The sequence below is a fragment of the Macaca nemestrina genome, chromosome 14 (assembly GCF_043159975.1).
Source record: "Macaca nemestrina isolate mMacNem1 chromosome 14, mMacNem.hap1, whole genome shotgun sequence".
NCBI classification, from domain to species: domain Eukaryota; kingdom Metazoa; phylum Chordata; class Mammalia; order Primates; family Cercopithecidae; genus Macaca; species Macaca nemestrina.
The window spans coordinates 67,997,157-68,012,769 of NC_092138.1; the positions used below are offsets into that span (position 1 = coordinate 67,997,157).

Here is a 15,613-nt window from a genome sequence, read left to right on the forward strand (position 1 = left end):
TGGCTGAAGGAATGCAAAGCAGGTGCCCAATAAGGGTTGGTGGAGTTAATGTGCAGAAGAAATAGGTATTCACTTATTAGGTGTTCAATAACTTTAGAATGAATGAATAAATTTGACAGATATTTATCGCTGATCGTGTGCTAGGCACTATTCTAGGCTCTGGGAATAGGTTAAGGAACCAAACAAAAATCCTTGTGCTCACAGACCTTTAATTTTAGGAGGACAGCAGACAATAAAAGCCTAAGTAAAATACATATAGTGTGCTAGATAGGTGCTAAGGAGAAATAAGGCTGAGAATGGGGATAGGGAAAGTCAAGGAAGGAGGTTGACATGTTAAGAGACTGTGCCCACCGTCATTGAAAGGGTGATGCTTGAGAAAGGCCTGAAGGATATGGGCGGACAGAGTGTGTGTCTAGGGCAATAAAAAGTAACTGCTCCAGATGTGGAAGAAAATAATGTGCAGGAGTTGAACTGTTTGGAAGGAGGGTGAGCCCCTTAGGAGGAGCCGCCCACACCCCCTGCTGGGTCCCGGCTCGCTCGGCCAGCGCGTACCTGCGTTGTCCACCAGGAGGCGCTTCCGCACCCGCCCCGCAGGCGTCTTCCGCCGCCGGCCGGTGCGTGGGCACGCGCAGAAACCGCTAGGCGGCGTCGGTTTCCTTTCCCACGCGCGGACGCCGGCGTGGGCCAACGCGACCGAGGCGTCCGCGCGTGCGCAGAGCCGAGGCCAGGCTGCCCTCGAAGCGGGGCGGGGCGAAGCGGGGCGGGGCCGAGCAGGGCGGGGCGGGGGCTTGAGGTGATTCCCGAGCCGCGGGGCGGCTCCAGCGGTGCGGGGAAACCGAAAGTGGGCGGCGGCCGCGGCGGGGCCCTTGGCGGAGACGGCGGCGGGAGCTGGGCCCAGAGGCGCGGGGACGGGCCGTGGGCCCCCGGAACGAGGTGAGCGCAGGTCCTGCGGGTTCCGGGCGCGACAGGTGCCGGGCGACGTCGGACGGGATTTCGGGCGGGCGCGGCGCACCTGGGTCACCGGTGGGACCGCGGCCGGGGCCGGAGGCTCCAACAGGCTCGGGGCCTCTTCCCTGCAGCCGCAGGGGATTGCCCCGGCCACGACGCCTGGGAACCGGGCTGGGCGCCGGGGGAGTTGCAGTTCCAGAGCGTTGTGTTTTAAATCTCTGAAGGGACCCCGCTCCGGGCCGGGCCGGGCGTTCACGCGGGAGTCGGACGGAGCCCCCTGCTGCCTCTAAAGCTCTGTGCCGTGGGGGAAATGCAGCAGCGGGGTGTGGACGCAGGCGGGAGATGCGGACCAGGAAGTGGTTCCCGCTACCGGAGCGACAGGCCGCAGCCGCCGCCCCCAGCGACGGATGTCCGCGCTCCGCTATTTAAACCCAAGTATTTTACACCGCGAACTTCTCTTAAAGGTCTCTATAATCTGGAGACGAGCCCCAGGCAGGCCGCTCAAGTCATGCAGGGCACACATCCCCATTTCTCTCAAACCAGGAGCACCCAGTGGGTGCAGAGCACCCAGCTGGGAGGGAAACATGGATCCGTGAATAAGTTGTCTCAACTTTCAGCAGCATCCCCCAGCAGGGTCACACTCTCAGCCTCAGCTTGCTAGGAGGGAGCTTGGAAGCAGCACATCTTTCTGCTCCCATTCACTTGAGAGGTATAATATATTTCCATTAATAGCTAAAGGTACCATTCTCAAATAATTTCTAAGAGCAGGGAAGGGAAAAAAACATATTAGGACAAGTCCTGGCTCAAAAGATTTCTGATAACCGCCCAACCAAACCAAACCAAAAAACCACAGATCCAGTTCATGAACCCTCCTGCCAACACCTCTCTGCTCTCCAATCGTGCAGGTGAAAAAAAATGCAGAGAAATGTTCTCTCTAGGGAGAAATGCAACAGCTTAGTAGGAGAAGTAAAACTTAGACCCAAATCCCTATCTCTTCCTGGGCTGCCTTGATGTGTGTGAGTGTGTTGCATACTGCAAATAATGTGAACTTTGCAGACCTGGATTGAAATCTGGGCTTCTCATTTTACAAATTGTGTGATCTTGAACAAATTACATGCTTTCTCTGAGCCTGGTTTTCTGTGTATCAAATAGAAATATTTGGCTTACTTTGCAAGGCTTTTTCAAGATAACCACTGTATATCCTTTGCCTCATAATAATTGCCAAGCAGTATTCACACTCTTCCTCCCAACAAACTGTCCATGTTTTACATAATTGGATTTTAGTTTTTTGAGGGCAGGGACACAAAGATCTTTATGTTTCCTGTATAATATAAATTGGCACATGGTGGATATTTTTGCATTTCCAGTCAGCTGACATTCATTGAGCATCAGTGCAAAGTACTGTTCTGGGGTATAGGGAATTGCCCCTGAGGCCAGCTGGATTAGAACTCACATCTCCTGTGCCCCAATCCAGGGCCCTTTGGTGGCACACAGCCTCCCTCTTTGGTTACACGGTGAGACTGTGAGGCAGCAGTTGGCAGTGCCTTCAGATTTCAGTCTCTGTAGATTGAAAATGAAATGTAATCCCCTGCTAATGCCCTTTTAAGTGTACAGGTTGAACATGGCTGAATGAACTATTGTATTTTGCATCAACAGATTTTAAACTCCTTGAAGAACCTCTCCTTTAAGTCTGTGCAATATAATCTAGTTGGATGCTTAATGTGAATATAAAGAAAAAATACCTTATAATCCAACTCTGAGTGCCTAATTTGTGTTTGTCAAGTGCTGTTTTCAAGAATTGAGATTTGACATAGAGTGGTTTGCATCTGGACACTGTCAGAGAATTTCCTTGGTGAAATTTTATATTTATGTGAACTGTTGTTTCTTTGTGCCAAACCTGCTTTTTCCTCCCTCCACTCCCACCTCTGTACTTTTGAAAGCTTCATTCTTGTCATTATTTCCATGTAAGCCAAATATGTTTACAGTTTTGTCTTTCAAACTAAAAGTAATTAATTTTGCAGTTTTTAGTTGAAGACGTATATATGCCAATTAGAACTTGATCAGTGCAAGCTACCCAGTGTGACTTCAAAGTAAGCTTGACATTTTAGCCTGTGCAGATTTGTCATGAGTAAGCAAACTCGGTTTTCGTTAGATATTTGGACCTTAGTTCAGCCTTCAGTGAATCCAAGGAAAGTTGAGAATCATAGCTCTTGCCACCTTTCTTCCTTGTGAAAAAAAGAGACCTGAAGTGACTTGTGTTGGGTAATCAGTAGCAGAACTAGGATTAAGACACAAACTCCTTACTAAGCCACTTTATTATCTCAGGGTTTATTCCTGTAGTATGTAGACTTATGGAAATCCCTTCCTTACATACGTTCATGGTATGCAGTTAAAATGCACGAATAATTTGGAACTTGAAATGACAAGAATAAAAAAGATAACTCCCTAAAAAAACTCTTAAGGAAGTATTCCATCACCTGAGGGCATTAATCATCTTTTTTCCTTTAAAAACTAGTTGGTGAAGGAGTCATTGAGGTGGTAACAGACTATGATTAGAAAGAAAAGAGCATTTTAAAGGTGCAAGATGAGAAATCCTTTATTGAGTAAAGATCTTAGGAAAAAATCTTCCCTCTGAGGCTGAGTGTATTGATTTGTAAGATAAGGAGCTTGGGTTAGCCTAGATGATGCCTACAATGTTTCAGCACAGGCATTATGGGACTTTAAGGTCCTGCTGTTGCTAAAATAGTGTCTTCAAGAGGAAGGGCAGCTAGTGATTGGAAGTATATGCACTAAAGAGATATCCAAATACTTCAAAATTGAACATCTAACTAAAAGAAGCTAAGAGAGATTACTTGGTGTTTTCAGTTTACCCTAATAATTCTTCTTCTTTAAGATTTAGTGCCACTCGACAACTTAAATTCATGACATGAAAAATGTAGTGAGGAAGATGAGCCAAATAATACAGTTGGAAATAGTTGAGCAAGAAGAAATTTAGAAAGCATAGGATGGAAGTCAGACTAGCTCAGCTAAAGACCTTTGACACCAGTAGCTAGAGGAAGCAGATAACATGCAAATGACTGAGCCAGGGAGGATCCATCAATGGTAGAAGGCTTTTATCTGGGATACACCAAAAGCAGATTCTTCAGAGCAGGACTTTCTTGGGTCATTTTCAGGTATAGTAAAGAGAAAAGCTATGAATTTACAAAATGTAGTTTTGAAGTAGAGTGAGAATTATTTTAGGCCACTTAAATTATTAAAATTTTGTTTCCCTAAAGATTGTCATCACTTTCCCCAACTTCCCACCCCACTTCTTGTGCATTATTAGCGTCTTGGATACTTGAGATTAATTGTGTATAAGCGAAGAAAAAAAGAGAAGCACGAAAGCATACAAAAGATAGTCCCAGCTACTCAGGAGGCTGAGGCAGGCGAATCACCTGAACCCGGGAGGCGGAGGTTGCAGTGAGCGGAGATTGCGCCACTGGACTCCAGCCTGGTGACAGACCGAGACTCCATTGCAAAAAAAAAAAAAAAAAGATGTTAAGTGCAACAGTTAGCAATTCTTCTGGATTTGGGTGCCACACTCTTAAATCAGAACGTGACAGTTCTCTGTTTCATGCCACTTAAGGACTAGTCATTAAACATGCCCCAAGGTTGCTGTCAGTGTTTCCTGAGTCAAAATTTACTCTCAGAAGCCACCTCCATCCATTAGGAGCAACTGTCTGAAAGAAAGTCCTAGTTTGGAAACCAGAAACTGCGTTCTTTTGATTCTGGTCATAAAGATATGTGAGAGCTGGAACAATTCCCTTGGGCCTCAGTTTCCTTATTTTAAACTGAAGAGTTTGGAGGAGATAGTGATAAGGTGCCAAGTAGCATTCCATGCTTCCCCTAGTTCTGCATTCAGAGCTGGGCCCACTGTCCCATGCTGCTTTCCTAACCAGGCAGGGTCCAGGGACATGGTGGTATTGTGGTGGCAGGGAATCTGCTCCTAGACCTTTGCCAAAGCAGTAGGTGACTTTCTGCCTACAAGTTAGATAAGAAATCTTGGAGGAGATCCCCTGGCGTTCTTACCAAGCCTGCCAGTTTGTAAGTGTGTTAATGAGGCAAGTAAGAAGATCCGGGCAAATGCTGATATTTCAAATTTAATGCCGTACAAAACGTTTCTTCAGTATACCAATGCTTGTGTCATTGCACTCTTAACTGTTAAATGCATATATTTACAGATTGTTTCCCATTCACACCATGCTTCTAGGAAAATCTTTTTATTTAGTAACTACTAACTGCCAAGTATTGTGCTAAACACATATAACTCTACTTTTGATGCTTTTATTCAGAGAGGCCAGGAGGAGAAAAACAGTGAGAGGAGGGAAGTAGAGATCAAGTGCAATCTGTCATGGCCAGTTTCTCCTTGACTGAGGGTTTGTGCTAGCTGACTGTGGCCAGTTTTTGAAATCAAAAGTGCTATAATTTAAAAATTCCCCAGACCCAGTTTTATTTTACTGTGCGCTTAGGAGTCTTGTTCAGCTCAAGCAGCCCCCATATTGGCTAGGGACGCTTTTGGGAGTTTTAACCTGAGACGCCGTGGTCTAAAACAGAAGATGGACAACTTCATTTCTCCCAACATAGCCTCACTTGTGGTCACCTGGGCTTGCATAACATTCTCAGATTCACAAAATAACAATAACGTGAATTCTGCAAAACTTACTTATCACAGTACTTTTAGAGAACAGAAATGAGGGGGGAAGAGGAGGAGAGCTGAAAGATCAAAATGGCAACTTTAAAAATTTAAGAAGCCACTTTAGAAAAACTTCCAAACTTAATTTGTTCTGGCCTAAAAGTTTGCCTTTGGGACACTAATAGTTGAAATTCCCATGATATGCTTTATTTTATGCTTCTAATGGATGATGTCTGAGATATTAAACTTTATTTTTATAGTTAGAATAAAGTATTCTTATATACCTTGAGAGTATAATTGCCATCTTCTGAAAGTTTCAAAAACAGTCATCATGAGTCAAGTAACAAAACTCAGAGCATTTGCAAAGTGATATAGATTAGAAAATAATGATGTTTTTTTAAAGCTTACACTTTCTTTTTCGTTCACTGCCTAAAGCGATGTTGCTAATGTGGGAATTTAAATCAGACTGGCAAGTCGTGCATTTGAATACAATCACATTTAGCCTTCCAGGTTTTACTGCATTTAACTGCTTCTCACCAGCTTTGAGACCCACAGTCTTATACTCCAAGGGATTCCCCTTCCCTTCAAAATGTTGTTTGCAAATAGAGAGTTATAGTCTTCCATGAAAGATAGCATACTTTAAATAGGCAGACAGGGGGAGGGAACTTAATTTATGGATTGCAACCATGTGGGCAAGCGTTGATTCTCAGTCTCCTCAAGTATGAGGCCATTTTTTGTAGCTTTAGAAAAATTTCGTGAAACCTCATACACTAGTAGTTGTACTTGCAGTATCCATTGGTCAATTAAATGTATAACTACCAAAAGCTGTTGTGAATTTAATATCAGTTTGTGTTTGTGGATCTCAGCAATGTCTGTACACTCTTTGAAAAAGAGGACTATAAGTACATGTGAGACATTTACTAATATTCAAGCCATGCCTGCTGCTTGTCAGGATGTGGGGGCTCCTTGCAATTATGCTATGGCCCTCACAGGGCCTAATCTGGCTCAGAGTGGACAGGCTCAGAAATAATGTGCTTGATGATTCTCAACTACAGTTTGGTGTTGCGATTGGCTGTCTCATTCAGTTTATAAGAATTATTAATATTTGCAGATAATTTTTTAGTAACTTAAATTGGATTCAGAGTTATGCCGTTAATAGCTCACCTATGTTATGCTGTATTTTAGTGAGTAGGAGAGAAAAGGAGTGGTGTTAGGTAGATGGATAATTTCTCACTCATTCTTTCAAGAGGTATGTATTGAGCTCTTGTGGGCGAGGCACTAGGGATTCAGCAGTGAACAAAACAGATACAAATCCTTGCTTTCATGGAGCTTGCATTCAAGTTGGGGAGAAAGACAAAAACATTAAATGAAGAAGAATATTGGATGGTGATAAGTGCTAAAGAGAAAATCAGGGAAACTGGCATCTCAGTTTTGATTTTGAATAGGGTGGCCAGAGAAGGCCTTACTGTGGTGGTGACAGTTGAGCAAATACTGTAGCTGAAGGAAGTGAGGCTGTGAGCCACGTGTACCCCTGGAGTCAGTATGTCCCAGGTAGAGAGAATGGCAAGTGCAAAAGCCCTGTTGTGAGGCCATCTCAGGGATGTTTAAGGAAAAGCATGGAGCCCAGGATGGGTGAGTGAAGATAAAGAGAACTTAAGTCAGAGAAGTAGGGGTTGCAGGTTATGTAGGGCCCTTTTTGGCTCTGTAAGAACTTGGCTTACAGTTCTTACAGAACTGTAAGCATTAGAGGGCTTTCAGTGACATGATATAATAGTATATATTATATGAAAAGGTCATTCAGGCTGATATGTGGAGAATAGATTCTAGGAGGTGAACTGGAAGCAGAGAGACCAGCTAAGAGACCAGCTGCTCTGCTCCAGGAAAGAGATGTTGCTGGCATGGACTAGGGCAGCTGCCATGGAGGTGGTGAAAAGTGAAGGAATTGTAGACATCTGCCTTCCATCTTTATGTATCACATTCCTTGGGGGAAGATTGAGAACTAATACTGACCTAGCTCATCTTACAGATAAGGAGACTGAGGCCCAGGAGAAGGGGCTTATCCCAGGAAAATGAGTGAGCAGTGGCATTAAACTTGGGGAACACAAGTAAGAGGAGGCTCAGGCACAATCTTCTGCAGTCCCCTGCCTTTTCCCAAAACCAAATCAAAATATATCAACGGCCAAGTGTTAGCAACTTTACTATTGAAATATTTTAAAGTAGATTTTAACTGTGAGAATACGTGCATTAAAAGGGGGGTGAAAGGCTGGGCGTGGTGGCTCATGCCTGTAATCCCAGCACTTTGGGAGGCTGAGGCGGGCTTATCACGAGGTCAGGAGTTCAAGACCAGCCTGGCCAACATGGTGAAGCCCCGTCCCTACTAAAAATACAAAAATTAGCGAGGCATGGTGATGTGTGCCTGTAATCCCAGCTATTCGGGAGGCTGAGTCAGGAGAATTTCCTTAGCATCTTTGTTGAAAATCAGTTTACTAGACCAGAGGTAGTGGCTCACACCCGTAATTTGAGAACTTTGGGAGGCTGAGGTAGGTGGATCACTTGAGGTCAGGAGTTTGAAACCAGCCTAGCCAACATGGCAAAACCCTGTCTCTGCCAAAAATACAAAAATATTAGCCGGGCGTGGTGGCACATGCCTGTAATCCCAGCCACTCGGGAGGCTGAGGCACAAGAATTGCTTGAACCCGGGAGGCAGAGGTTACAGTGAGCCAAGATTGTGCCACTGTACTCCAACCTGGGTGACAGAGCAAGACCCTGTCTCAAAAAAAAAATCAGTTTGCCATATATGGGTTTATTTCTGGATTACATATTCTGTTCTATTGATCTGTATGATTGTCCTTTTGATAATAATTACACTATTTTGACTAATACAGCCTTATAGTAAGTCTTGAAATCAGCCTTATTGTACTGACTAGGACCTCCACTGTGATAATGAGTGGGAGTGCTGAGTATGGGCATTCTTGCCCTGTTCCCAGTCTTAGGGAGACAGTACTCTTTAGCTGTGAGTAATGATGTTAATGTGGGTTTTTTCACAGATGGTCTTTATCAGGTTAAGGACTTCCCTTTTTATTCTAATATTCTGAGAGTTTTTATCATAAATAGATTTTTTATTTTGTCAGCTGCCTTTTTTTCACCTATTGATATGATTGTGTGGTTTAATTTCCTTTAATCTGTTGATGTAGTAAGTTATATTGATTGACTTAATGAATATTGAACCATACTTGTATTCCTGGAATAAACTTTAACTGATTATTATGTCTTATCCTTTTCACTAATTGTTGGATTTTATTTGCTAATGTTTTGTTAAGAATTTTTGCATTTATGTTCATGAGGGATATGGTCTATGCTTTTCATGTAGTGTCTTTGTATAGTTTTTGTATCAGCATAATGCTTGCCTCATAAAATGAGTTCAGAAATGTTCTCTTCCCTCTGTTTTCTCTAAGAGTCTGTAAGAGTAGTATTGATGCTTCTATAAATGTTTGGTAGAATTTGCCAGCAAAGCAACCTGGGCTTCAGGTTTTCTTTGTGTGAAGATTTTTAACAGTAAATTCAAATTCTGTAATAGCTATTCGGGATATTTGAGGGTTATTTATTTCCTCTTGAGTAAGCTTTGACATTTGTGTCTTTCAATAAATTTATCCATTTCATCTAAGCTACAAACTTACTGGCATAACTGTTTTATCATGTTCTCTTTTTAGTGTCTGTAGGATCTGTATTGATGACCCCTTTTTCACTCGCATTATGATAATTTGTGCCTTCTTTTTTTTCTATCTTTCTAGGAGTTTATCAATTTTATTGATGGTTTGAAAGAACTAGTTTTAGTTTCATGATTCTTTTCTCTCCTGTTTTTAAACTTCATTATTGATCTGTTTCATCATTTCAGAATTGATTTCTGTTCTCACCTTTATTTCCTTTCTTCTGCTTACTTTTGATATAAATTTCTCTCTTTTTGTTCTCAAAGTAGGAGAATAGATCATTGATTTACCACTTTTCTTCTTTCTAACAGAAACATGTAATGCTATAAATCTTCCTCTAATACTTTTACTGCATCCAGCAAAATTTTACATATTGTGTCTTCGTTTATTTAGAATATTTTTCTAATTTTGGGGGTAGCCTTTCTCTTTGACCCTTGGTTATTTAGAAGTATCTTGCTAAATTTGCATGGAGATTGTCCACATATCTCTCTGTTAATGATACCTAATTTAATTTTGTTCTGTCCACAGTATATACTTTTTATAATCTGAATTATTTTAAGTTGTTTGAATATCATTTTAAGTTCAAGAATATATTTTATTTTGGTGAACATCACATGTGCTCTTGAAAAGAATGTATATTCTGCTATCTTTGGAGTGGAGTGTTCTGTCAATATCATTAGGTCACTTTGGTTGATAGTGTTTAGCTCTTTTATATTCTTTTTTTCTTTCTTTCTTTTTTTTTTTTTTTTGAGATGGAGTCACTCTGTTGTTTAGGCTGGAGTGCAGTGGCATGATTTTGGCTCACTGCAACGTCTACCGCCTGGGTCCAAGCAATTCTTCTGCCTCAGCCTCCCGAGTAACTGGGATTACAGGCATGAGCCACCACATCCAACTGAGTTTTTTTGTATTTTTTAGTAGAGGTAGGGTTTCGCCATGTTGGCCAGACTGGTCTTGAACTCCTGACCTCAGGTGATCTGCCCACCTTGGCCTCCCAAAGTGCTGGGATTACAGGTGTGAGCCACCACATTTGGCCAGTGATAATTGTGAAATTGTGAATAAGTTTTTTCAGCGATCAGATTTTGTATGTTTAGAAGCTCTGATGTTTGGTGCACCTATGCTTAGGATTGTTTTATCTTTTTGATGAATTAGCTCCTTAATCATTATGTAATGTCTCTCTTTATCCCTGATAAGATTCCTTATTCTGATATTTATATAGTCATAGTGTTTGCATGGTACATCTTTTTCTATCTTTTTACTTTTAACCTATGCATTCATATTTAAAGTGGGTTTCTTGAAGGTAGTATATAAGTAAGTCTTGCTTTTTTATCCACTCTGCCAACCCCTAATGTTTTATAGGGCTATTTCAGTGACTTACAGTTAATATAATTATTGATATGATTGGCTTTAAATCTACCATTTTGCTGGATGTTTTCTATTTTCTCTGCCCTTTTTTTCCCCATTTTCCTGTTTAATTTTTTTTTAACTTCTGCTTGCTGAAGTATTGTTTTACTATATTTTATCTTTACTACTGGCATATTATTATACCTTTTTAAAAATTTTTAGGCCAGGCACAGTGGCTCACACCTGTAATCCCAGCACTTTGGGAGGCCAGGGTGGGTGGATCATGAGGTCAGGAGATTGAGACCATCCTGGCTTAACACGGTGAAACCCCATCTCTATTGAAAATACAAAGAATTAGCCGGGCGTGGTGGCGGTTGCCTGTAGTCCCAGCTACTTGAGAGGCTGAGGCAGGACAATGGTGTGAACCTGGGAGGCAGAGGTTGCAGTGAGCCAAGATCGTGCCACTGCACTCCAGCCTGAACAACGGAGTGAGACTCTGTCTCCAAAAAAAAAAAAAATTTAGTGGTTGTCATAAGGTTTACAATATCCATCTTTATCATAGTCAGCTTTCAAATGACTGTACTGCCTCATGTATAGTGTAAGAACCTTCCATTGGTATAGTTCTGACTTCTCTCTCATTCTTTGTACTATTTTTGTACATTTTACTTTTACATATATTATGTACCCCACATGAGGGAATTTTTTTGGATGATGGGAATGTCTGTATCTTGATTGTGGGAATGTCTGTATCTTGATTGTGGTATGATTACATAGGTGTGTATATTTTTCACAACTCAAGAAATGCTACATATAAAATGAGTTAATTTTATTTTAGGTTAACTATCCCTAAAGAAAGATTTTGATATTTAGTCTTGTGCCAATAACAATGTTTTGGTTAACAATGGACTGCATAATCATATGTCCTGTAAGATTATACTACTATATTTTTCTGTACCTTATCTGTGCTTAGGTATGTTTAGACATACAGTACTTATCCTTGTGTTAAAAGTGCCTACAGTATTCAGTATAGTAGCATGCTGTACAGGTTTGTAGCCTGGGAGCAATAGGTTATACTATATAGCCTAGGTGTGTACTAGGCTATGCCATCTAGGTTTGCAAGTCCACTCAATAATGTTTGCACAATAACTACATTGCCTAATGACACATTTCTCGGAATGTATCCCCGTTGTTAAATGACACATGACTATACACACACACATATCTGTGTGTGTATCTATCATCTGTTAAAAGAATAAGAATATAGATCTAGTATGGGGTTTTTGTAGGTTATAATATTAATTAAATGTCGTTGGTCCTGGTGATAATAATTTGAAAAAAGTTAATGTTTAGTAATGGAAAGTACATAATGCATACAGTCATACATTGCCTAATGACAGGGGTATGTTCTGAGGAATGCATTGTTAGGCAATTTCATTGCTGTGCAAACATTGTAGAGTGGACTCACAAACCTAGACAGTAGAGCCTACCACACAACTGGGCTATGTGCTATAGCCTGTTGCTCCCAGGCTACAAACCTGTACAGCATGTTACTGTACTGAATGCTATAGGCAACCATTAACACAATGGTAAGTATTTGTGTATCTAAACATAGGAAAGGTACAGTAAAAATATGGTATATAAAACAAAAAATGGCATACTTATATAGGTCACTTGCTGTAAATGGAGCTTGCAGGACTGGAAGTTGCTCTGGATGAGTCAGTGAGTGAGTGGTGAATGAATGTGAAGGCCTAGGACATTACTGTACACTACTGTAGACTTATAAACACTATACACTTAGGCGACACTAAATTTATTAAAGGTTTTCATTTCTTTTACTTTTTATTTATTTTTATTTTTTTGACACAGTCTCATTCTGTCACCCAGGCTGGAGTGCAGTGGTGTGATCTTGGCTCATTGCAGTCTTGACCTCCTGGGCTCAAGTGATCCACCACAGCCTCCTGAGTAGCTGGGACTATAGACATACGCTGCTACACCCAGGTAATTTTTATGTTTTTTGTAGATATGGGGTTTCACCATGTTGCACAGGCTGGTCTCAAACTCCTGGGCTCAAGTGATTCTGCCCACCTTGGCCTCCCAAAACATTGGGACTGCAGGTGTGAGCCACTGCATCTGGCCTCTTTTACTTTTTAAACTTTTTAAATTAAAAACTAAGACAAAAACACACACATTAGCCTCGGCCTATACAAGGCCAGGATTATCAAGATATTACTAGGCTATAGGAATTTCTCAGCTCCATTGTAATCTTATAGAACCTTTTTTATATATGCAGTCTGTTGTTAACTAAAACACTGTTAAGTGGCACATGACTATATAGATTTTTGTTTCCTTTTTAAACCTTGCTGTCACTTCAATATTATGTTTATAATTAATAGCGGGACAAACAGGCTGATATTTTGTTTTCTTTTTAAGATAGACAAATGATGGAATTGATAGAACTGCATGTCATTCTTCTTTTGTGTTTTCTAAGCCAGAGAAAGAAAATAGCTATCTGTCTAGAATTTTCTGCTGTCCAGTATGGTAGCCAGTGGCCACATTAATTTAAAGTAAAATTTTAGTTCCTCAGTCATCCTGGCCATATTTTAAGTGCTCAGAGCCATATGTGGACATTGTGAACATTACAATAATATAAAACATTTCCATCCTCACAGAAAGTTCTATTGAACATCACTGTTGAAGGAAAAGTAACAAACTGCCCATGGTTTGCCTTCCTCTTTCCTTTATTAAAAGGGTAAGCCATTTTTTCCAGGCTACTTATTCTCTGAATGTATCTCCTGAATTTGTCTATTTTTTTCTGTGCAAAACTACAACTAGATGTAATCGTTAGTCCAAAGGAAATGATTCTTTCCTCCTTTTATTGACACTGCTTCTTTTTCTTCCATCTCTCTGGTCCCTTTTCCTTAACCTTTTATAGATTTGTCTTCCTCTATCCATTTATTGCATGATAGCCTTCTACAGAGGTTCATCTGTAACCTTATTTTTTACTCCCTGGATGTCAAATACCCCATATAAGTCAAAGAGCAACAAATCTATGACCAGCTGAGACTTCTAACCTAATTTCCTAGTGAATATATCTACATGACTGTTCTATAAGCATTCCAACCTCTCCGTGTCCAAAATGCATCGGCCTCTTCCTCTCTTGCAAACCCGCCTTTATTCCACCTCAGTGTGGGTCATTACTCTCTACCTTACTTCTAAGCTAGAAACGTTGGAGCCCACCTCTTCATACAAATCAAATTACCTCTCAATTTGATTTTTTTTTTGTTTATTCCTAAAGCCCTGTTTTGTGGTCCTCCACATTTCCAAGTATTCTGACAACTTGTTAATCTTTCTCCTTCCCATTTATCTTCTCCACTGCTGAACAGTGATCTTTGTAAAGTACAGAGCTGATCATTTTGTTCCCCTATTTAAAATGTCCCTAAGTCCCCATGTTACCTTTGGCAAAAATGCAAACATGAGCATAATGTAGTAGTCTCAGGGTCTGCCCCTCCCTGGCCCTCTCAGCCCTCAGCTTGGAGTCTTTGTTCAGTCATGTCCAGCCACCTGACTGTCTGGAATTTTTGTAACACACCATGTGCTTCGCTCTCACCTCTGTGCACTCGCACATCCCATTCCCTTCCTTGGGCTAATACCACTCCCAGCCCCACAGCCCACCCTCTTCCTCCTTGTTGAGTGATTCCATCTTGCTCTTCGGGACTCCATTCAGGCTTCCCCGCCTGCATTTGGGAACATTCCCTGATATCTTCCCTCTTCAGGCTGGTCTTGTGCCTTCTGACTTTCCTCTGCATTCTTATGGTATTTGTGCTTTTCTCTACCATGGCAGTTGTTTCCCCATATTGTAATTGCACAGAAAGTATGCAGTAATAATTTATAAAGTAACAAGTTTCAGCTCTGAAAATCTATTTGAATTCACAGACTAATGAGCCACATTATAGTAACCTTCTACTGTGTTCTTATAGGCAAAGATGCTGGAAGGAGATCTGGTTTCAAAGATGCTGCGAGCTGTTCTGCAGTCTCATAAGAATGGAGTAGCATTACCCCGGCTCCAAGGAGAGTACAGATCCTTGACTGGAGACTGGATCCCCTTCAAACAGCTAGGTTTCCCTACACTAGAAGCCTATCTGAGAAGTGTGCCAGCAGTGGTCAGGATAGAGACTAGTAGATCTGGAGAGGTAAGAAGGTAATTGTGCGTGTCAGAAGAATCAAACCAATTCATAATTGCCTGTCTGGCACTTCCAACCTCCTACCTGTGATAGAATTCTAAGTGAAAGTACTAGCTTAGTTGTTTGCAATTGGTAGTGACAGAGACAGCAGCATCTAAATCATGGCCTACGTTCTTATGTCTTTTGTCTTATTCCTCAAATTATTTTCATTGTGAAAATAAGATTTTAACCACACAAAATTAAAAATTATTTACCCATTGTCAACATCTAAACAAAATAGTTGTACTGGAGGCCTTAAGTGCATAAATATCACACCTGCCCATTACAAACCTGTTACAAATGTTTTTGCCACAGTCACTAATGACCTCGTGATCACCAAATCTAATAGGCAGTTTTAAATTCTCATCATGTTGATTCCTGCTATCTGGACCTAGTCAGTCCGGAGCTGATCCTTCATCACTTTTCGTAACTACCAGGGCCTTCTTGCTGTTCTCTCTTCTCTTCTGTTATTTTCCTCTCCTTCACACCAATATGATCATATCATTATACCATTTTAAATCCTTCTGCCTCTCTGGAAGAAAGCAGTTTATAGAATGGGCCATTTAGTAGTAGCCGGTTGATCTGTCATTGCTCTTCCATTGTGACCTGGCAGCTTCGCTTCTTGGTACCTACCCGTTGTACAGCATAGTAGATGTAGACAGACCACCAACTAAAAAGAGAAACAAAAACACCCACACCCCCTCATATACTATAGTTTCCTGGGT

The 15,613-nt window shown here is 41.2% G+C and overlaps 1 protein-coding gene across 2 annotated transcripts in view; it reads left to right on the top strand.

Moving 5' to 3' along the window:
* The first annotated feature begins 800 nt into the window (after positions 1-800).
* Positions 801-15,613, top strand: part of LOC105477182 (tudor domain containing 7) — an 81,720-nt gene continuing 66,907 nt past the window's right edge. The window contains exons 1-2 of one of the 2 annotated variants that reach the window (XM_011733564.2): positions 801-933; positions 14,646-14,858. In XM_011733564.2, coding sequence (XP_011731866.1) covers positions 14,652-14,858 — 207 coding nt within the window. In that variant the 5' untranslated portion in view covers positions 801-933; positions 14,646-14,651. The remainder of the gene's footprint in view (positions 934-14,645; positions 14,859-15,613) is intronic. The other variant, XM_011733565.2, reaches the window with a different exon arrangement.